Below are 21,951 nucleotides of genomic sequence, written 5' to 3'. Positions count from 1 at the left end.
AATACCTGCACCCAAAACATTTGGGATTCGCTTCAGAAGGGGGAGGATTTGGGGAATACCTCCACTGGCAGCAGCTGCAGCAGGAGAATCTGGTCCCTTGTGTTTCTTCCACCTTTTCCATCCTCTCCCAGGACCTCCAGCATTGCAGCTGCTGCCTTTGCAGCTAAATGCTGCTGTGAGTGGAAGCCAGGCCCTGGAGCTTCAGGCTATTCCCAGGATATGTTCTCACCTCTTTTGCAATAATTTTTCCTATATACACACATATATATATGTATAAGCAGTCAAATAGCACAGCCTGGTGCAGGCAAATATCCCACCATACCAAGGAAGCTTGAAGCACAAAGCACTGCTAGAACAAAGCCATGCATTTAAAACAGAACCAGGAGGAAAATGGTCCTGGGGGGAATCACAGGAATCATCCCACAGCATACTGCACTGATACAGCACCATGGATTGTGCATGGCTTACATGGAAATAGGACACTGGAATTCAACTCCTTCACTTCTCTCAGGGGCTGAATCATGAATGCTGATGAAAAAAGACCTGAGGTGCTCAAGCTACAAAACCCAGAGTGCCTTTCCCCAGATTTTTGTATTGAAATGCATCCGAAATCTCAGAAGAATCATTCCCATGAGGAGCAAGGTCAAGCCAAGCAGAATTCCTTCTCAACCTTTCAAGCACTAGCTCGCTTTTTAATTTCTTTTTTAAGCTATTGCAGAATCCATTTGGGTTGAAGATGGATGTCAGAGCAAAGCCATTAAACAATGGCAAGGATGCTCTGAACAACCTCCGAAGTGGCCTTGAGGGGGTCAGGGTGTTAATTCATCAGGAACCACGTTATTTGTGCTATCTGATGATTTCCACTGTGACTCATTTGAACCTTTCCCGAGTTAGGGATGCACTGAGGAAAGGAATACACTGAAATCTTAAACTGGCAACTATTCTTCAGTACTTAGTAACTGATTACATAATTTACTCCATGCAATCTACACTAATTTTGAAAGGGAAAATGTGTGGAGAAAATGTGCTCATTCCCCAGCCAGGAAGGTGAGAAATCCCTCCATCAAAAAAATCCAGGGGTTTAAAAACATTGCCAATTCTCAAATTCATCTTTGAGAGAGAGGATGCAGCAGAATCCAGGGGTAAGACATGACCTTGCAGAATTATCCCTGCCTAAGGTCACCCTTGTTTGGCAAGGCTGACAAAAACTGGTACTTGGGGTTATAGGTGCATGCAAGGATGTTATTCCCACATCCAGAATAAATCCCTGCCTGCCCATTCTGGCTATAAATTTATATCACATTTCCCTGACTCCTTTCACATCCACATTTTCTTTCCCTCAGATTTAAAGCTGTGGAGAACAGCAGATCAGGAATGCAAGGCCTGTCCTGGGCACAGTGCAGGGGCTGCAATTTCATCCTGGGATGGGGCTGCTCCACCTGAATCCTGCCTTTGTGCTGGGGGCACCAGTGGGAACCTCTCCCCAATCCCTGAATCAGCCCCTTGTGTTCATTACAGGCAGCACTCCAGCTCCTCACAAATCCACATCTCCAAAGGCATGGGGAGGAAAGCCAGGGCAGGGCTGGAGCAGGATCCACCAGAGCTGCAGGCAGTGTGACTTCATCCCCCAGCTTCCCCCTTAGCAGGGGTGCCACCCTCCAAGCCTGCCATTAGTCTTTGCCAGGGAAATTCCCTGTAAAATAGAGGAACTTCCCATTCTCCTAAGGAAAAGTAAACATTACCCTTCTCTTTTCCCAGCCTCCGATCCCAAAGCCTGGCATATGCCCAGCCTCTGGTGGCAGAGGCCTGGTTCTGCCCTCAGAGCCCTGCACAACCCAGGAGATGCAAATATTGGAAATTAGGGGGAAAACACCTCTCCTAAATCACAGGGATCCTTTGGGACAACGGTAACACATAGAAGGCTCCACTTGATTTATTACAGAGATCAAGGAACAGGGATAAGGAAAAGGATGCTGCAGGAGGGCTCAAATCCCAGCTGCATTACTAGTGACAATATATAATAAAGAACACTTTACATCCAACAAAACCCCTTCCCAGGGAGGCAGCTGCAGCTCTCTGGGAGATGCCAAGAATCTCGCAGTGCTTCCCTTTATTCTTTTGCAGTTTTCTTTTTTTGGGGAGATCTCTGCTGATGAGCGTTTTCTGAAGGTCGCCCAGCCCCAAGAGGCAGCAGAAAAACACTTTTCCCAGGAAGCAGAATGCTCCTTCCCGGCTTGCCGGGATCGTGACGCCAGGTGGCAGCACAGCTCCAGCCACGGCTGCAGCGGGAAGAAGGTGGGGGGATTGGAAAACGGGAGGAAAAAAAATGGAAAGGGGAAAAAGCAGTGGATGTCTAACAGGCTGCCTGCAGGGAAAGCAGTGGGAATACCTCCAATGGGATGCTCCAGCTTCCAGCCCTGGGAAAAAGCAGCCCAAGATGCCAAAGGGCTGGCACAGAGGACAGGGATACATGGACACAGATGTAGGATGCTGACAAATGTGCAGGGATGCACACATTTGTTATTCCTCCTCAAACCCCTCAAAAAACCTGAAAATCATCTGATCTATAACCAGAAACACACATTACTGTAAATTTCAAATAATGCCATAAAAAACTGGGATTTGGGATCTCAAGTCAAAACATCAGCCAGGGTGAGCAGCAGACTTTGGCTTGGTTTAGGCCTTTTAAAAAGTAAACAGCACACTTGCTGAGGAAAGCCATCCTTTGAAACAGATAGTGAGAAGCAAAGGTGATGCTGGGAAACACAGAGATATTTCCCAGCCCAGAAACTCCCAGAAGTGAAGTGGAAAGGGTTTTCCAGTCTGCATGTGAGCCAGGAGGGGCTGGCTGCAATTTATCAAGCTCCAGGGTGAAATTAAGAAGCATTTTCTTCCTGTGATACAGTCAGAAAACTACCAGCCTAAATCATGGAATTGCTCAATGGTTTGGGTGGGAAGAGATCTTAAAGCACACCTGATTCCAACCCCTGCCATGGGAAGGGACACCTTCCACCAGACCAAACTGTCCCAAGCCCCATCCAACCTGGTCTTGGACACCTCCATATTCTCCTGGCCAACTTTCCCCTTACCTTTCCATCTTTGCCCTATTCTTTGCTAAAATCCCTTCCCAGGCCCTTTTCCCTGCTCCACAGCTTCTCCCAGCCTTTGTCTGCCCACAGGACAGAACGAGCTGGGAATTGGCTTTTCTTTCCCTGAAATAATCTGGGAACTGGCCTTTCCTCCCCTGAAATCAGTGCCTCTGATGCCAACAACCGAGAGCAAAGAGCAGCACTCGAATGACTGAGTGCTGGAGCAGCCTGTCCTGAGAGAGGTTGGGGACACTCCTTCCCTGGGGATAGCCAAAACCATCTGGACAGAATGCTCTGGGGAGGGCAGCTCCTGTCGAGCAGGGATTTTGCTGGGAGGTGGTTGTGTCTTTGCATTTCTCATGGAGTGAGGAAAAAGCAAATAAATGCAGTGAGGAGAGGGAGGGGGCAGCAATGCTTCAGTAGTTATGGGAATATTGATGTTCAGCTCAAGTGAACTTCCCCAAAAAAGTCAGTGAGAGCTGCACTGCCTGACATGGCTGGTCCCTTGCCATGGATAATAATAATGGATAATCTCTCACAGCACACCTGACACACCTTCCCATGGCCCTGCACTCTCACACAGCTCCAGCCCTGAGAAACAATTGTTCTCTACCAGGAAGTTCCTGAACCGTGCAGATTTGGGAGGCTGAAGGAACTCTCCCTTGGCACCCACACTGTCCATGGACACTGAAGGGCAGCTACAACCTGGTCTCCATTCCACACAGATCATGGTGGTTCAGGTAATTCAGCCTCAAATAGAGCATGAGGCAGAACACACACCCAGCACCAGGGGGGACAGCCCTGACACCAGCTCCTGAGAGATTCCAAAAATTCCTCATGCTATAGAATGGATTAATAAAGGAGAAGGTCACACACTTACCCCTCACCCCTCCAGAATTCCCTGTTTTCTCCCTGCAGCACATCAAGGCGTGCCCTCACCAGGGACACCTCCCAGGTGCACATGTGGTCACTCCTGTGACACAAGTAAGAGTGACCACCTTTCCCAATCTTCCCTCCCACACCCAGGAAAAGCAGGATTGATCAGAAACTGTCCATAACAACACACCTGGTGAAATGGTTTGGGTCTGTGGGTTATCTCCTGAAGATGAAGAAATGAGTTAAGAAATTAATGACAAGGAAGTTGGTCACAGATCTGGGAATGATAACCTGCCCTAAAGTTGCTCTTACATTATTTGATCAGTGATGACAATTTGTCACTTCTCAAAAGTTGCTTTACCTATAATGTTACCTTGACCCTCTTAACTAAAAGCTCTATTTATAACCCCCACACCCCATTAATTTTATTTATCCCATGGATAGACTGGAATGTTGCTTATTGTTACCTTGAGATTCTCTTCTCTTTACATCTGCTGAAAGCACACTTAAAATGCACAAAACAAAGAAAAACAAAATTAAAGAAGCTGATGAATCTTTCAGGAATCTCAAGTGTCACACACAGGTGTGGAGTCATTTGCTTTTTTGGGAACAGCATGGAGCCACAGTCCAGCCCCTCATTACACATTCTCACCCCTGCTTCCTTCTTTGCTCCGTCTGTCGTTGTGAGGCTGCTCTGAAAGAGACAAACAGGGAATGACCTCGGGTTTATTCTTCACCTGGATCTTCTCACCATGTTTGTTTGTGCTGCAGCTCCACAGAAAGATGTGTCTGCAAAAACGAGGAGCCAATTGCAGTCCATGGCAGGAGGGGTGGTCAGCAGGAACGAGTCCTTAAAACAGAATGGATGAAGCTCTTGTACCTGAGTAAAATGAGCAAAGGGATCCAGGGAAAAAACTATTCCCCTTGCTGTCCCATTCATCAGTCACACTTGCTATCATTGCATCTAAAAGAACAAACTGTAGCATTTTTTTCCAGTAGAAGTAAGGCAGATTTTAATTCATGCATCTCCTTGTCATGCTTTTCTCAGCACCGCACCTTTTCCCAGACTAGAGGCTGCAGAGCCAAAAACAACAAAAAGGAAAAGCTAAATAAACTTTTCTTTCATCAAGAAGCTCATGGGTGAGGCTTGGAGCACTGAAAGGTCTTATCTGCAGTGAAATCCAATGACCAAACTTAAATCTAGGCTTGGAAACATTCCCTGGGGTGAGGCCACCTCCACCCAAGAGCCCGCAGAGCCCAGGCAGGACATATGGGATACACAGGAGATTTCCACACCTGCAGAGCAGGGATGCAGCTACTGGAACAGCTTCTGGCAGAGCCACAGGGTCCCCAGGTGAGTTATCCTGGAATGCAGAACCAGGAGGGCAAGGAAATGCCAAGGGGGCTTTGGGAAAGTGGCAAATCTACACCCAGCAAAGCTCAGAAACTCACACAGTAAAAATGCTGTTAAGGAAGGCTGATGTGCCAAAAAAGGAAAATAAAGAAACATCTAGAAAAAGATGCATAAAAAAGCAGGCCACAGAGTAGAACCTCTTACAAAAACAGGAAAATGTGTTAATTCCTTACAGAACTCTATTTTCTCTACATACATATTTGCTGTCTCTACCAAGTTTTCCTCAGTGGGTATCTCCTGGAGCTGCAAACTCTTATCCTTGCTGTAAATCTCACAGGAGCAGAAAATCAGAATTTATTCAAAGCCTCTACCTGAGATTATCACATACCTGCTGTTTCATTTCAGGAAGCAAAGAGCTGTTTGTGTTTAGAACAGTAACAATTTCTTCCCACCAGGTTGTCACAGGAGTTGAGTTCAGCTTTTTGCAGTGAGCTTGCAAAATGACCAGGTGAGCTTTGGGCAGCCCCAGTAACACAGAGACATCCCAGAGGATGCCAAACATCTCTCTGCCAACTGCAGCTCATGTCCAACCAGCCCCTTCCATCCAAGCACCCTCCTGACCTCTGTCCCTCCTAGATTTGAACACCTGCTCTAATTCCACATTTTCCTGTAACAGCAGCACACACAAACACAGAAATGCTGCTTGTATCCCTCCCAGGTTTATTACACTGCACAGCCCAGCAGGTGCAACACCCTGTCAGGAGGAACAGGACAAGGAATTCTTTCTGATGTGGAAAGAAACATCTCATTGTCACCTCTGGGACTCCCAAGTTCAGCTTCACCCATTTGTTTTCCAAAATCCTAGATTGTCTATAAAAAAGAACATTCTCTATATTTATGCATATGTGTATTCAGCTACACTCCTTCCAAGTAAAAATTCCCCATTTTATGTCATCTAGCAAGACATTTTCCCTAATAAATTAAGCTTGCAGATACTAAACTAAAGTTTTGACTACTAGCTTGTTCTAAATGATTCTTATGTAGGAACACAGTAAAATATTTATAATAGTATAAAACTGATAAAATTGGATCCCTGCACAAAAAAAACACGAGGGAAACAAGATGAACAGATGCAGAGTAATGGAATGCTGTCTCCATTACCATCAGCACAGAAATGGACTAATTGAAATTATTTAATTCTCTTAATCTGGAATAAGTGTCTGTGGGTGTTCCCTGTATTAAGAATACCTGGCTGCCAAAAAACTTGGTACCTATCACAAAAGTGGAAGCCTATGTTGTTCCTTGCCTTAGTAACTACTCCCCTCCCAGAGATACCATTATTTTATTAAACTATAATTATACTGACATTTTATAATTGATGCTCCATGCAGTGCAGTTCTGCTAGGTCAGTGCCTGTTTTCCACAGAGCAGCACTCCTCAACCTATGGAAGGCTGGAGTTAGTGCCTCAAAAACCTGCCTGACATACCTGAATCCTTCAATTCCAGCCCACACTGCTCTTTTAAGGAGCAATTCCTGAATTGGCTCAGGAACAACCCAAGGAAGGTTTGTCATTCCTGATCTGTCCATTTTTTTGACTACTGCTTAATACCTAAGCAATAAGGCTCATAAACCTAAACAATTGGATGATTCTATCCCCTACTCTAATAGTAAATTCCAGAAATGGAATTTACAACATTTCCCTGTTCAACCTTCCATCCTCTCAATACATGAGGAACACAATCTTTTCTATCTAATTTTTGTTTCATTACAAAGTAACCAAGACTGCCCAGCATAGCATGTTCTATCATTTTACAGTGAAATGAGAATCAGCATTTAGTGGTTTCTGTTTGAGAAAACACACACATATCTGTAAATAAATCAGGTTTCTGACTTTCAAAAGGTGGAATTTCCAACAGGATGAGTAAGGCCCAGCACTGTCTTGGCAGATGAATTCAGCTTCTTTTAAGTGTCCTTTCTGTTCAATGTGTAATAACTAATATTGACCAGATCAATCCTGATACTGTGATGCACTCTGATGCCACACATGTATTTTTAAACCTTTTTTAAACATTCCTTCAGCCATCTGGCTGATTTCAACACTAGCTGGGCACCAGCACCAATCACTGCTCCACTCTGTGTCTGAAACACAGGAACAATTTGCCTGTTGTGGCAAAGAGGGGATGGAAATAGGACAGTAAAGCTCATGCATGAACTCAGGAGAAAGCTGAGACACAACAGGTATTTCTAGAGATGAGGTGGATCACACTCATCAGGAATTTTGCAATACAATTAACGCAGCAACTGCCTCTTCTTGCAAAAGAGTTGCAGCAAGAACTGCACCTACAGAGACAGCTCCAGAAACCCATCATCCCAGCTAACATCACTGTGGAAAACCCCTCAGCCCTGCTTCTGAAGTGAAGAGTTTACCACGTACAGGGAAACAACAAAACTGAAAACACTGTGCCAGGTATGCCCACCCACTTCATAAAACCTGAATTGCTTTTAAGAAACATCATTAACCATTTTCTCTTTTAGGAAATCTACCCAGACTCACAAAATCCAGCACTATTTTTGATTTCAAATACATGCAGCACAGTTAATACTGAGAAGCAAAGTTGTGTGTATCCCAATAAGCATCCACATGCACGTACACAGAGTGGGTACTGTGAGACACCCAGCATGCAATTGAACAAAAATATACTCCCAACAACAGATTTTTCTCTATTAAATCCATGTTTATTGCTTAAGTTTTATCACAGTGGAGATTAAATTATGCTTAATCATCCGGTCAGTGCTTTTGTACCTTCTTTAATGCCATAAAACCCCCACATTTTAAACCAAGTCATTCATACACTCGAAGTCTTCTCACCATCCCACCATTCATCGCCTCTGTGTGCTCCTGTAGTTGCCACGGGCTGCGAGATTGTAAAAAGGTATAGCTAAGAGGCTTATATTTATAATACCATTTTTTCTTCAAGTATTCAGAGAGCAGCACCAGGAGCTGCCCTGCGTATTAGAAACGTATCTGCACTGTTATTTATTGCTGTAGGAGCGAGGCTCCTGATGGAATGGTGATGAAATATTGCATCACTGTGTATGAGGATGAGCTCAGCACCCCGTCATCATCCCAACTCCTCCCATGTTAGTGAGCGACAAGGCAGAACGGGCCTCCCTCCTTTCCCTTCCAGCCACGGCACCTCCGACCACAAATAAATAAAGCGTACACTCACAACGTGTGTAGTGCAAATCCCAAGTAAACAGAATGACACGGAAATAAAACTCCATAGTTGCCAACTTTGGTTCAGCAGGGCGGCAAAGATCCCGCGCGCGGCCCTCGGGGCGCACACCGGCACCCCGTGTCGGCGACAATGATTGACGGAGATTGTTGGAGGCAGGGGGACACAGGGCCACCTCTGCACACCCTGCAGGTGGCCAGGCCTCACCCACACCCACCAGCCCCACGAGGGACGGCTGGACACCGCCCGCGGCGCGGAATTCCTATTGGCAACTATGCGGAACATGGATTGCGCGGCCCAGACTAATAGAAGGTAATATTGTTTGTTTTTTTTTTCCAGATACAACCATTGAAAGAGAACATCTACAACATTGCGATTCAGAAAGAACTTAATGAGAATTAACAGGAAAGACATTCAACTCTGGGGGCGCGGGGGGAGCGCTGTGTGGGGGCTGTTCCCTTGAAACAAACCCCAAGGAGTGGTTCGAGGCTGCACAGCTCTGGGCCATTACAAACCTTCTGCACTAAGCACAGGGCTAGGTTCTTGAGGAGTTTCGTTTTTGTTGCTGTTGTTTCGCTTATTTTCCTTAATTATGCAAATCTACTTCCCACACAGCCAAGTTTGGATCTGAAATAAGACTCCCTAATATTTTCGTGGCATAAATTCTGTATGCAGAGAAAGGCGACAAATAGAATTTTGTCTCAGTTAAAGTTAGGATACACTGTAGACTTGCTCAGAACCCTTTTCTCCAAAGTACTGGTAGCGAGCAGAAGAGTCATGCAGCTTTATCAGTATAACAAGTACATATTTTTGCCATTTTTCTTCAGTGCTCATTAGGACTATTTCTTTTTTTATTTTTTTTTAACATCTGTGTTCTCAGTCCACAACTTGCTATGTCTCTCGTAAAGACTGGGGGAAATAATTTGTGATTTAAACAGCATTTTTACACAACAGGTTGAACCTTCCACAAAGGAAACTCAGAACTAGCACTAGAGAGTTCTCTCAGCTAAAAGGATGGAGATATTAAAATAATAAAAAAATAAAAGGAGAACACCTCTGCAAATAGAAAGAAACCTCTCCTCATTTGGGACACACACACTGAGCTTTTAAAAGCTGAAAATTGATAAATACGGTCATCGTATAGAACTTTAGAGAATTAAGGCTTCTAAAAACTTCAGTGCCAAAATAACCTCTCTGCATCAATATTAACAATAAAATATTTTCCTTTTTAGGTTGTGCTTGCCTTTTTTTTTCTGTAAAGACCTCTTAGTTCCATAGAATTTTGTCACATAATATTACATACTGAAGGGGAGTGTTAGAACTGCTTATTGAGGTTTTAAGTAGTTGTTAGACTAAGTTACAGCGATAAAATTCGATTACTGATCTGATTCATTACTACTTTACATGGGGCTGTTGGCTCATTTCACCTTTTTTTCATGCTTAATGTGGCCATTTCTTCTATACTTGCCGTTGGGGATCCCGTTCTGGTAGTGTCCATTAACAGCGCTATGTTTGTCATTGGACCAGAGATGTTTGCTCTGCTTGCAGATTACCTTTGCCATCCTGGCCAGAACATAGTAAAGTAAGGCAGCACCCACTAGTAGGACCAAGGCAATATCCAGTAGGAAATACTGAAAGAGGGAGATGCTGTAAACAGCAGCACGCAGATGCTGGGCTCCATTGTGGCGCAGGATGTAATTGATCCAGTACACAGTCCGGTTCACCGGGTGCCCGGGCTGGTCCTTGTGGATCTCCGACAGCCTCCGCGCCCGCTGCCGGTAGCTGGGGGGGCAAAGCGAACAAGGAAGAAATGAAAAGCTGTCATCTCATGCCATTGTGCAACTGAATTGCCAGAGAAATGCAGAACAACGAGAAACATGGGTTGGTTTTGCAATAAACCATTTCCACCCAGCTCCGGAGTTTCGCCCAAAACTTTGGGTTTTTCACCCCGGCAGCTGATGCTGTGAAATTCTTCCTCTCCTGTCGGCAGGGCTGACAGGTTATTTACACAGGACTTGCCTTACACCAAGGATAATTGCACAAGGGGAAGGTGATGCAACTGATGTTATCGAGGTCGCTATCAACATTCCCCCGCTCTGCCGCTGCCCTGCTGCTTGCTCCTGACAGCAATCTCCATTCCCAGAAAGACTCAGCTCCCATTCCAGCAAGAAGCATCAACAGCACCTCCCCAAAATCAGGGTTAGCCCTACAATAAACTGCCAGCTAACCCCTCACTACTTTTAATCTGGATATGGGAGCTATCATGAGCCAGAGCAGGAAAATAAGACTTGAAATTAATTTTTAAATAATAAAACCACAGAACTTAGTAGCCACTATTTCTGAATACCTCCCCATTTCAGCTACAACCCAAACCATGCATGTGTATCTTGCTCCAGAGAGCACCACAGCCAGACTGCTCATGTGGAGTAATCAAGACAGACACAAAGGAACCTTGGTCTGCAACACAGAATAAGTCAGGACAGGTTTGTTTCCATAACCTCTGTGCCCTCCACATGGCAACTGCTACAAAGAGCAAATGAGACAATTGAGTTTTGGTGCTGAGCAACCAGCCCAGCACCCACACAGAAACCTCAGCTGTTGGGTAATCCTGGGAAATGGGACAAACACCCAGACTTGCCTCAACTGTGCACACAAATAACACAACACAGGTTTTTTTCCACTGCACAGAGCTTTCATACCCACCATCACTCACCAACTATCGCTCATTCCGTACCTGGGGTCGTTAATAACTTTTACTAGAGCTTCATAGAGCTCAGTCTCAGTCATGGTCTTCCAGTTGAGCAGTATTCCCATTCCTTTGGCCTGCACACGGGTCATGGTATCGTAATGGTCTCCGAAGAGGGGAATGCCCACCACAGGGACCCCGTGGTACATGGTCTCAAAAATGCTGTTCAAGCCTCCATGACTGAGGAAAGCTTTAATGTTAGAGTGACCTGGAACCACAACAGACATGAAGGTTACAAAATACACTTCTACCTCCTTTATATTAAGTTATTGAAGTTCCTGGGTACAACAAATTTACCACCACATTTCTATGGCTGCAACTCAGGCAGGTAAAAATGACTGCAGCTTGTTCTGAAGCTCTACCTAAACCCATTCTGCTGAAATTCCTCATGCATTAAATCATTTCCTTATACACAGAGAGAGCAGCCAAAGAAAGAGAACTCTCCTGTGTATAAGTCATGTAAAATGATTAATGGAGTAATTAATATGCATTGCCTACTCCTGAGTAGCTGCAGGTGGTGACTCCAGCAGGTTCAGCAGAGCAGGTGAGCAGGGGGAGCACAGTTCTGTATGGAATATAACTTGTCCAATGGCAGGACAACTGATGTCACACTCTCCCTAAAGCTCCACATGCCTTACTTGAGGTTAGCAAGACCTGACAATCACAGCAACAGCCTCATGTGATGGAAAAAGCAGCCAGCCTCAGAGCAATCCTGTAACCAAAACAAAACTACCTGCTTTAGGAGTCATCTGCCTAACCACTAGGTTATGGGAGATTCTCCAGCTCACACACACACACACACACTGATGTTTAATTTACTCATCAGCTCCCATCTGAGCTGTCTTGGGAACACACAAACATCCAGGTCTCCCAGAAACTGTCAGATTTTCTTCTTGCCTCTCAGATATGCAAGGGGCTCAGGTACCCTTTGGCAGGGAAGAAAAAGCAAAACCAAAGACCAAATTTCCTTTCCCCCTGAGAACCTGAAACACCTCAGTTCAACAGAATGGTTACCAGCTTGCAACACGTGCCCAGGGTCTAGTAGAGCTTTCTTGTATTTATAAAACAACATTTACAGACTCCTAAAACTTACTCTCTTGCTCAGTTTCATGACTCCTCCTTGAACAGTATTTGAACTTAAGGAAAACATGGAATTCATATTAGGGAAAGAAGACAATTAACAGAGAGGTGCTCAATTCTCTCTTCAGATCTTAGTTTGATATTCTTGCTCCATGACAGAAATTACTCTGGCTTTGCAGTAATTGCTAATTCAGTAGAGTATTTCTGAAAGAACAAACTGAACTCAAGTGGGACTAAGCAATAAATCATGGAAACAGATACTCACCAAGGAGGTCATTTTGTGGTAACCATTCGATCAGCTTGGTATTGTTGCCTAAATTCCTTGGTTTGTTTCCTGAAAACCTAAACCAGTAACATCAAATGGAAACAGTTATTAAATCCTCCAAAGTAACTGCTAAAGGGTTGAGCTGTTTTGTTCATTACAGAGGACTGGAACTGCAACTTCAGAAATAATCAGGTACACATGCCCAATATTAAAGCAAGACATACATCTTTGCAACTGGCTTGTACTTCTTTATGTAAAAAAAAACCTCAATTATTTAAGCTAAGCTACATAAAAACAACAAATTATGTTACTGGTTTGTTCTCCCTAACCAGAAGGACATAAAAAACTACAAAAATCCTTTGATTTAGCATCATGACAGCCCAGGAGTACTCACCACTTCTGTCCAACATACAAGTTCATGATCTGTGGAACAAAACCATACCCCAGATCCCCCAAAAAACTCCAAGTTTTATTTAACTGATATATAAATACCTACATTTTAACAGAACGCTTCAAATGAAATTGTTGTGTTAGCATTCATCTATCCTCAAGAAAATGAAGAGATTTTTTTTTTACTACAAAAAAAAAGGGATGCTTCCTAAAGACACATATTCCAGGGAAAACACAGCAAGAGGACAAAAGAAAACCAGTAAAATAAATTGGTATTAATTAGAAAACAAGCAGTGTTGTGGGATTCCTAAGGGAACAGTGGCTCTACTCCCAACAAAAACTGATGTGACCTTTACTACCATGGATTCTGTGCCACAGCCTGAAAAACTCCCATTTTTCCTGTTCATTAGTGGGATTTGACCCTTGAATTACACACAGCAGTGAGGGCATTTCCCTAAAATATTGAGGGGACAAGGCCACCAAAATTGTTAACATAACTCCAAGAGTGGGGCAGGGCTGTGAGACACCCACGTGAGGTGTAAGACACTGATTACCTGAAAAATAATGGTTCACATGAACTCCACCAAGTTTTATCAGCAAGGCTTGACACAAGGCAGAGTTGACTAAACAGTTCTTGGATTTTTACAGGGAGTTGTGAGCACTGTTCAAGACGTTTTTGGAGCTAAGAATGCTTCTTACTGATTCTGACTCCTGAAAGCTTCTTTCAATTTCTCACAGAAGAACAAGCAAGTGGGAAAATGAATAATAAAAGTCTGTGTTTATACATAAAAGAGGAAAAGGGGCCTAAAAAAGTGAGGGAAAAGAGGAAGAGGGGAAAAAAAAAGGTTTTTTGTTATCAGGATCCATTTTTGAGCCCCGGGGTAGTTCCTTGATCAAAAATAGTGGCAGTATATCCCAAATGTTATAAACTCGGTTTGTTTTCACTGTCCTCAATCTTTCCAAGGATATGAACCCACACCTTGCTCTGCCATGACAATCACTGCTTCTCATTACCAGGATATTGGGGCATTTTCACACCAGGTGTTCTTCAGGATTGTCACATCTGTGCCACCCAGGCAGTCTCAATTCCAGCTTCTGCAACTCCAACGGGACAGAGACATGCTCCAAACCACCCCCATTCCCTCCCACACTGCCCTCACCTCCAGATAACCCTCTGGGGCAGCCTTGCCAGGGCGTGTGCCAGCTTATTGGCGATGTCTTCCGACAGGTACTTGACTCCAGCGCCGAAGGAGACGAGGACAAAGCCGCTCTCGTGAGCGCCGCTCACCCACGCCTGGAGATCCTGCAGGAAGCAAAGCTCACACTGAACACTGCAGAGGCAAAGCACAGCAACAGCAGGCAAACATGGTTCAGCAAGAGCAGTCCTGGGTGCCTTTGCTGCTTCAGAAGCCAAGTTCCACAAATCCCAAACATTCTAGGAGTCGCTGAGAACAATGGCTCACGATACCGAGTCCAGGGCAGAGGCCACCAACAGCAAAACCCTTCCCTGTTTGTTTTGGCTTCAGCATTAACCACCAGCAGCCTGAGACCATTTGTCCCTCCTCACCTGATCAGTTGACACACATTCACAAGTCAGCAGGCTGCATTTTAACCCAGCAAAGCATAAAGAAATGCACCTCACAGCACCAGTTTGGAAGCCCTGCACACGAGAAGTGTGAATGAAGCCTGGGACTCAGTTGTGTCACTTCCAGCCTTTAGCAAAGTGAGAGTGCTTCAAAACGCTAGCTTTGCTTTCATTTATATAAAAAGAAAAAACACAACTCTAAAGAAGCCAGAGCTTCTAAAGACACTGTTAGGTTCTACAGCATGCCTTCACCTCTTAAAGCATAGATTTAAATTGTGTTTTGGAAACAAAAGAAACCCTACCACTGTCATATCAGCTGGAAGAAGAATACCTTCTGTTTCACAGGATATGGTTTAATTCTGGTCTTGTCAAGTTTAAGCACAAGCCTGCTCCACACCAGTGCAGCAATAGGAAATGAGCAGAGAGAAAATGAAGAGCCATGCTCACAATGTGCCTCTTGTCCTGGTAATAAATAGGAGGGCAGCCAAAACGGAGTAACGCTGTGCTATCGTATCCCAGCACAAAATCCAGCACAGTGCACTGGGGGCTGTGCACTGCTCTCTGCTACAAAGCAAGAGAAATTCCATTTTCTTTAAAATACACAGTTCATTTTTTCCAGTGCACTCTTTCCCTTTTTTTTATTCATGTGAAGGGAGAGGGAGAAAGCAAAGGAGGGGAAGTGGCTCTGACCTGCCTTGAAGCTGAATCATTTATTAGGGGCTGAACTTCTGACACCAAAGTTTCCAAGTGGTTTTGTGATTTATTTAAAGCTCATCCTTGAATTTTACTTCAGGACCTAGGGCACACTGCAAATGTCATTATATTATAGTCACTAGTGCTTCAACTAGTTACATTTTTAAATCTTTCCCATCAGTTGTTTAGAGCTGAAGAGCAAAGAACTTTTTGTGGGCTCCAGGACAAACCATTCTGAAAGCCCAATATTCACAGGCCCTGGTTTTTACAGGGCACTCACCCAGCCAGAGGAGCAGATTCCCAGAGGTTTCCAGAGTGCCTTCTTGATGACACCACCCTGACAGAAGTGCTCAGGAGGCCACAAACAAGGTATTGGTGCTGGCTCTCAAACATACCAACACAGCAGACCTTAGCATGCAAAAGTCAGGGCAGCCTTGTCTGCAGTGACCATAAGATGGAGTTCAGGATACCAAGACAACATGGCAGACAACAGCAGCAGCTCCTGGGCTTCAAGAACACCAATTCCAGCCTCTTCAGAGACCTGGAACAATCCCATGAGACACACATCTAGAAAGATAGGCTTGGGAAAACATGTTCCAGCACCACTTCCTCCAAGCTCAAGCATGATCCCTGCTGATGAGCAGGAAGCCAGCAAAGGGGGCAGGAAGATAAAGACATTAAAAAAAAAGCACACTGGAGTCCAAAACAAGGACAGGTGGAATAGCCAGGCACTGCTTGAGCTTGCAGGGATGGGGTTTGGAAAGCCAAAGCTGAACAGGACAAGGGACCTGGTTTCATCAAGTTCAAGGTGCTTCCTGCTTTCTTCATTTTAGCTTTTAATGGTTTGGCCTTGGGCAATGCCAGGTCCCTAAGATCAGAGGGAAAGTCTAAAACTAGACACATCAGATGCACCCAGAAATGCCCAGTGTCTGGAAACTGGTGTGGAATGGGTAGGAAAACAGGACAAATAGCAAGTGTCACTAGCATTTTCATAGAGGAAAATCCATGGAGTAGTCTATTCAGCCTCACCTTGACCCCTGGAAAGCCACAGGAGAATAATCCTGGCATCAGAAGGTCCTACCTGTGACTACCTCTCCTTGGTCAGACACATGACTTGTGCTGCTGGAGATGTGCCTGTTCTAGCTGAGACCTGGCTCCAATGCCACTGCTCCTCTATGGTTCATGAGGAATTCTGGGAGGTTTCACAGGTCAGATGAATTCACACAACAACAATGTACTTCATTACAGAAGCATAGAGGAGGTATAAATACTTCCATGTAATGGAATTTCTAAAAGAGCATTCAAAAAAATCTGCATGTACAATAAAAAACCAGATTCTAAGTACTTAGACTTTTACATAGATGAGTAATATTTTTTTAAAAGAACTTTATTATGTCACCTACAGACTTGAGCATTTTGTTGCTCAACAGCAAAGCGACCTGCTCTGTGTTATGGCAGTTTCACAGCCAAGCCTCTGTAATCCTTCCCTTTGAAGGTAATCCCATTGCTTCAGTGGAACACAACATGGACAAAGGTACATTTAAAATCTTGACAGGCAAGACAACATCCTACCATCAGGCTGAAAACGGGATTTCTTTGTCATATTAAATAGGATTACATAAAAAAAACTTGGAAAATAAGTAAAATAGCTTGTATCAACAGAACCTTAATATCAAGGCCAGAGGTGGATGGATGCCTGGCTGAAGCAGAGGAACCTGATGTTGTCCTCTGAGTTTGTTTTTGAGTGCTAAATTGGAAAGAACACAATTAATTCCTCAGGGTAGAAACTGCCCAGGGCCAACCTCAGGAAGAGGACACGGTTCCATCTCAGCTTGCTGCATTTGACATGAACTGAAAGGTTCTTGCCTATCCCAGATTTCGTTTATGCTTTCCATGGTGCTGTTGGCAAGAGCAATCGCTTACCTGCCCTCTGACCTGCAGCCCCTTTCCAATCTGCTTCCCCAGAGGGGTGCTGGACACCCCTGTTGTGCATGGGCTGCACAAAACCAACTACAGACTTGCCAGGACAAGGGTTCTTCCTGCAAACATCTGTGTCACTGCTGGCATAACACAGCCTTCATCCAATGGGATCACTCCAAATGCAAGGAGCTGGGTAAAAATTAGGCAATGGAGAACAGGCAACTTGCACAGCATCCTCTTAGAGCTCCCTGAGTCTGATCTGGATGAGGCCATTACTCTCAGATTCCCTAAAATTATAATTATTTCTGTGACAGTTTTTCAGTACAGAATTTCTAAATAGAAGATAAAGTGCCACTGCATCCAAGTGAGGGGCATTCCCAGGCCTTTGGTTTTAAGATACATCTGAATATCCTGGTACAATTAGCCAGGCCATGGCACAAAGCCACAGTATTTTCTTCTATTTTGCCTGTTCTTTGTGTGGTACACAAGGTGTAGCTGTGATACCCACGGCAGATAAAGGGCAGGCTGTGCTCTTGGCACCTCTGAAAGGCACTGAATACTTCAGCAGCACTATGGCTGTGGATGTCATTTAATTCATGGATGTACACTCCCAGTGTTCACAAAAGAGACTGGGAGCAATGCTCACAGAAGCTGAACACTGCAAAAGCACACACTGGTGCCACAGAACAATTCTGTCTGCCTACAATTCCAGCAGCCTTCAGTCACCTTCCCACTCTCGAGGGCCATCTTAGCCCTAACATCCCCCACAGTAGCCTCGATGAACCTACAAAAAAAACCCCTCTGAGTTTCACCTCCCAAGTTCATCCCCCATGAACTCACCCCTTTCTTCCCCTTAAATCCACTTACACTTTTGACCTCCAGCACATTCTGCCCCGAGATCTAATTACGCCCTGTATGAAAAGGCACTGAGTCAGGATGAGTCATTAGAGCTGCCCTCATTAAAATCAGCATTCCCTGATCGGGCAGCACTTCACAGCTCTTGGCCTGCAGCACAGGACCTCCTTCTGCCCACCTTAAAGGATTTTCAGGTTTCCTGTAAACTCGGGATGATTTTCTTTAAACACAAGAAAAGGGAATTACCACTTTGGAGGTGTAACCTACAGGAAAAAAAATCGGGGGAGGGAGTTTGTTACATGATGAGCTGCTTTGAGCCTGCCTCAAACTGGTTCAAACTTTAAGCAGGCACAGAATTGAGAAATTAAACTTAAGATACACATCATCACGACATGCACTTCTTTAAATGGCTCTCTCCTTCAGTGACTGCAAACGAACCTCTAACTCTCTCATTCATCCAAAAGATAACCAATGTTCAGATTTTCTTTAAACTTAGAAAAGCACTTCCCGAAGTCTGAGACAATATTGCCTCGTTGAGACTACGCTGCCAACTTGACAAACCTAGCAGTGGCTTGGAAAAAGGGATCTGCCTTTTCCTTTCCCAACCTTAATGAATTACAATCCCCAACACCTTGATGAACCTCACAGCTAAACTTCCAATAGAAATTAAAGAATCAGAAGAGACACTCACAGAGCTTGTGCACATCACACCCATTAGAAGAGCAGGGCTGGCAAGTCCAATACAGTACATTCACATTATGACTGAAATGTGAATTACATTTTCCAGCTCAGTTTTGTGTTTCATCCAGTTACAGCTCTGCACACATTCATAATAAACAATCACCTAATACATATATCCTAACCAATTCAAGTTTGCACTTATATGGTTTAAAAAATAATGCAAATATCACCTAATACCTCCATCACCATTTTCACAGAAGTTATTTCTTAAAATAATAAAAAAAGCATACTAAAGTATAAAAAACGTAAGGATTCCAATTTAGAACATTGTGCCCAACCCTGCCAGGTCTCTGCTTGTTTCCATGTAAGTTCTGTGCAAATGCATGTCCTTTGGGAGAAATAGTACAGGACTCTGTGCTTGCACAGGGACAAGAAGCACTTATTGATCTGTGCTGTACTATAGGAGCAAGGGGGGAGGAATAAAGAAATCAAATCCATCTTTTGACCAATGTGGGACAGGAATGCCATTGTGCCAGCCCCACTGTGTGGGCTTTGTTCTGCCTGCTTTCCTAATTAGCCATTCTCTGCAGGCCCCGTGCTGAACACACAGCTGTGAGCAGGGAGTGAGGGCCCAGCTGGCAGTAACCAGTGGTGCCTAATACTGAGCTTTGTTTCAGATAAACAAAGTGCACAAATACAAACATAGCCGGGTGCAATATCCAGAGCTTCCCCTGTTCAGCTGCTCCATTCAAATGTGCAATAGCACAAACGCCTGTTCTTCGGATATGGCTGCAAACCACCCTTTCCCCAGGCAGAGCACAGGCATCCTATGCAACTTCTGCTACAAAATGCTGCTTAGAGCAGACAAAACCAGATCTATTTTAAAATAAGAAGCCACATTAAGCCATCTTTAGAAAGGAGATACTGATAAATAAACAGAAAGCTATAAAGACCGTGTTTGAATGTCCAAACTTTTCTGCCATCCTCTGAATAGCACTTCTGATGTGACATACTGAAATTCTGTATCTATACATTTTTTTCAGATTTTACTAACAAAACATTGGAACAGGCGGCCTAAGGTCATACAGGTGCCCTTATAAAACCTTTACTATCACAACACAGGCAGGCTCTTATCATGCAACCTAAAAGTTACAAAAACCCATAAATCCACAGCAAACTCAGAGGAACTATCCCTGCGGGCAAAGTAAGCTGTTTGTATTTACTTGCCGTGCATTTTTAAGTCACTGCAGAACCAAAAATAGGAGTTTTTCTTTGCTCAGAGCAGCAAAGGACACAGAACACGCCAGTGAACAGCAAGGGCAGGAGGCAGAGGATGGAGCCAGCCTCCCTGACTCCACACCCCCAGCTGCTCCTGCTGCCTCTGCATCGCCCGGCGCCTTGCTCACACTCCCAAGGTTATTTCCCACTCACCGAATCCCTGCCTTTTCAAAACCATGGCCACCAGGCAAAAGCCATTCCCCCATTTTATAAACACTTGCTCCTTTCCATATTTGTTTAACTAAGAGCAGACATGCAGCTCCCAATGAGGACAGGACCCTCCCGAGCCCCCATTTCCCTCTGCATTATAACAAGTTAATTCTTCTCTTTCCTGGGCTGTATTTATGAGATCTACCATACAACAAGTGCACACAGTTAATATTTCCACAACTTTTTAATATTTAGTAATTCACACCAGCACAGAATAAGCTAATTCCCAAAACAATACCTTGGTGCCCTTTAAAGAAGCATACTCAGATTGGACTAAATCCCTGTTTTCTTGCTGGCTAAGAAGAGAGAATCTTGCTACCAGCTGGGAAACAAACTCCAGAGATCTGAACTGTTTCCTAGCAAGTACAGTCACCATATATTAATCTAACAACGCTGTTAAATTGTTCAATATTAGACAGATTCAGTGCTGCTGAAACACAGACAACTTTCTTTCCACATTTCTCACTAATTATTTGCTGTTTATCATATATATACACTGTCTATCTGTCTTGTCCAAAATACACAGGATACATAAACAAAAAAGTCTTTAAAACCTTACAATGCTTTCCAGTATCTGAAATTTTTTTTTATCCTGGACCTTTACTGCCTTTTCTAATTTACCATTCACCAGGAACAGAGAGTTGCAGTCCATTTAACTTGAAAGAGGAACAAAATCCCCACTCCAAAGCAGAGTGAGGAAATGAGTCCCCAAGCCCCTGCTCCCATACCTGAGCCCCCTCCAGAGCTGCAGGAGTATCCAGTGCAGCTCTGGGAACTCGCTCTACCCACAGCCAGAGGTCAACCGGCAAAGTGCCGCGCAAGGACTTCCCTGATGCAAAAATCCATTACTCACCAGACCTCTGGCAAGCACCCTGGGAAAGCAACCTTGCCTTTCAAATGAATGGGAGGAGTGGAAAACGAGGAGCTTGCCCTTCAGGAGAGGTTATTAAATCACTGCAGAGAGGAGCAGGTGCAGCAGAGGGATCCTCAAACCCAGGGTTCCAATCAAAAACCTTGCTGGCATTACCCCACAGGCAACACTCTGTTAAAAAATACCCCAAAAAACAACTTCCTAAGCATCAACTTGCAAGCACACACAGAAGAGTTGATGATTATCAAATGCCAATGCAAACCAAGGTTTCACCATCCCTTTCAGTTGCTCCATATAGAGAAAAAACTCTACAGAGCTAAGAAAAAACAGTATTAAGAATGGAGACTTTTTATTTTGTCTACAGATCATCATGTCAAATTAAATTGCTGGTAACACAATTTAGAAAACTGACAAGAAGCTGAACTGCAAATACAGACATCAGTAGTGCATACAGCCCACCTGTAAATCCACATGATAATCTCATTTAGGTGGAAAATCTTGTCTGTCATTGTTCTAGTATGACACCAGTGCTCTATGGATGGCAGGAGACAGAATTCTAATCTGCAGCTTTAAATGCTTTCATCTAATAATCGCTATTTCTTCTTCCTTTTCCTCTTGAGATAAGAGCTTTTCTTTCTTCACACATAAAGTGTATATATACACACAACACCCATATATCTTTATATTCTATTTACATAAAGAAGCCATCAGTAAAAACCATTTCTTTGAACAGCCTAAGACCAGCTGGCTTGTGAGCCTGTGTGAGAGCCACATCCTTCACTGAGACTCCCCTTGGTCAGGGAGAGCAGCAGAACACACTG

At 44.2% G+C, this 21,951-nt stretch overlaps 1 protein-coding gene across 4 annotated transcripts in view; it reads right to left on the bottom strand.

Moving 5' to 3' along the window:
- Positions 1 to 8,034: 8,034 nt before the first annotated feature.
- UGT8 (UDP glycosyltransferase 8) overlaps positions 8,035 to 21,951 on the bottom strand; it is a 34,259-nt gene continuing 20,342 nt past the window's right edge. For all 4 annotated transcript variants that reach the window (XM_033059916.2, XM_033059917.2, XM_033059914.1 and 1 more), the window contains exons 3-6: positions 14,198 to 14,340; positions 12,648 to 12,724; positions 11,291 to 11,510; positions 8,035 to 10,338 (exon numbers count right to left, since the gene is read on the bottom strand). In XM_033059916.2, the coding sequence (XP_032915807.1) occupies positions 9,975 to 10,338; positions 11,291 to 11,510; positions 12,648 to 12,724; positions 14,198 to 14,340 (804 nt within the window). In that variant the 3' untranslated portion in view covers positions 8,035 to 9,974. The remainder of the gene's footprint in view (positions 10,339 to 11,290; positions 11,511 to 12,647; positions 12,725 to 14,197; positions 14,341 to 21,951) is intronic.

This window comes from Catharus ustulatus, chromosome 5 (assembly GCF_009819885.2).
Source record: "Catharus ustulatus isolate bCatUst1 chromosome 5, bCatUst1.pri.v2, whole genome shotgun sequence".
NCBI classification, from domain to species: Eukaryota; Metazoa; Chordata; class Aves; order Passeriformes; family Turdidae; genus Catharus; species Catharus ustulatus.
This window is presented reverse-complemented; position numbering and strand designations above follow the sequence as displayed.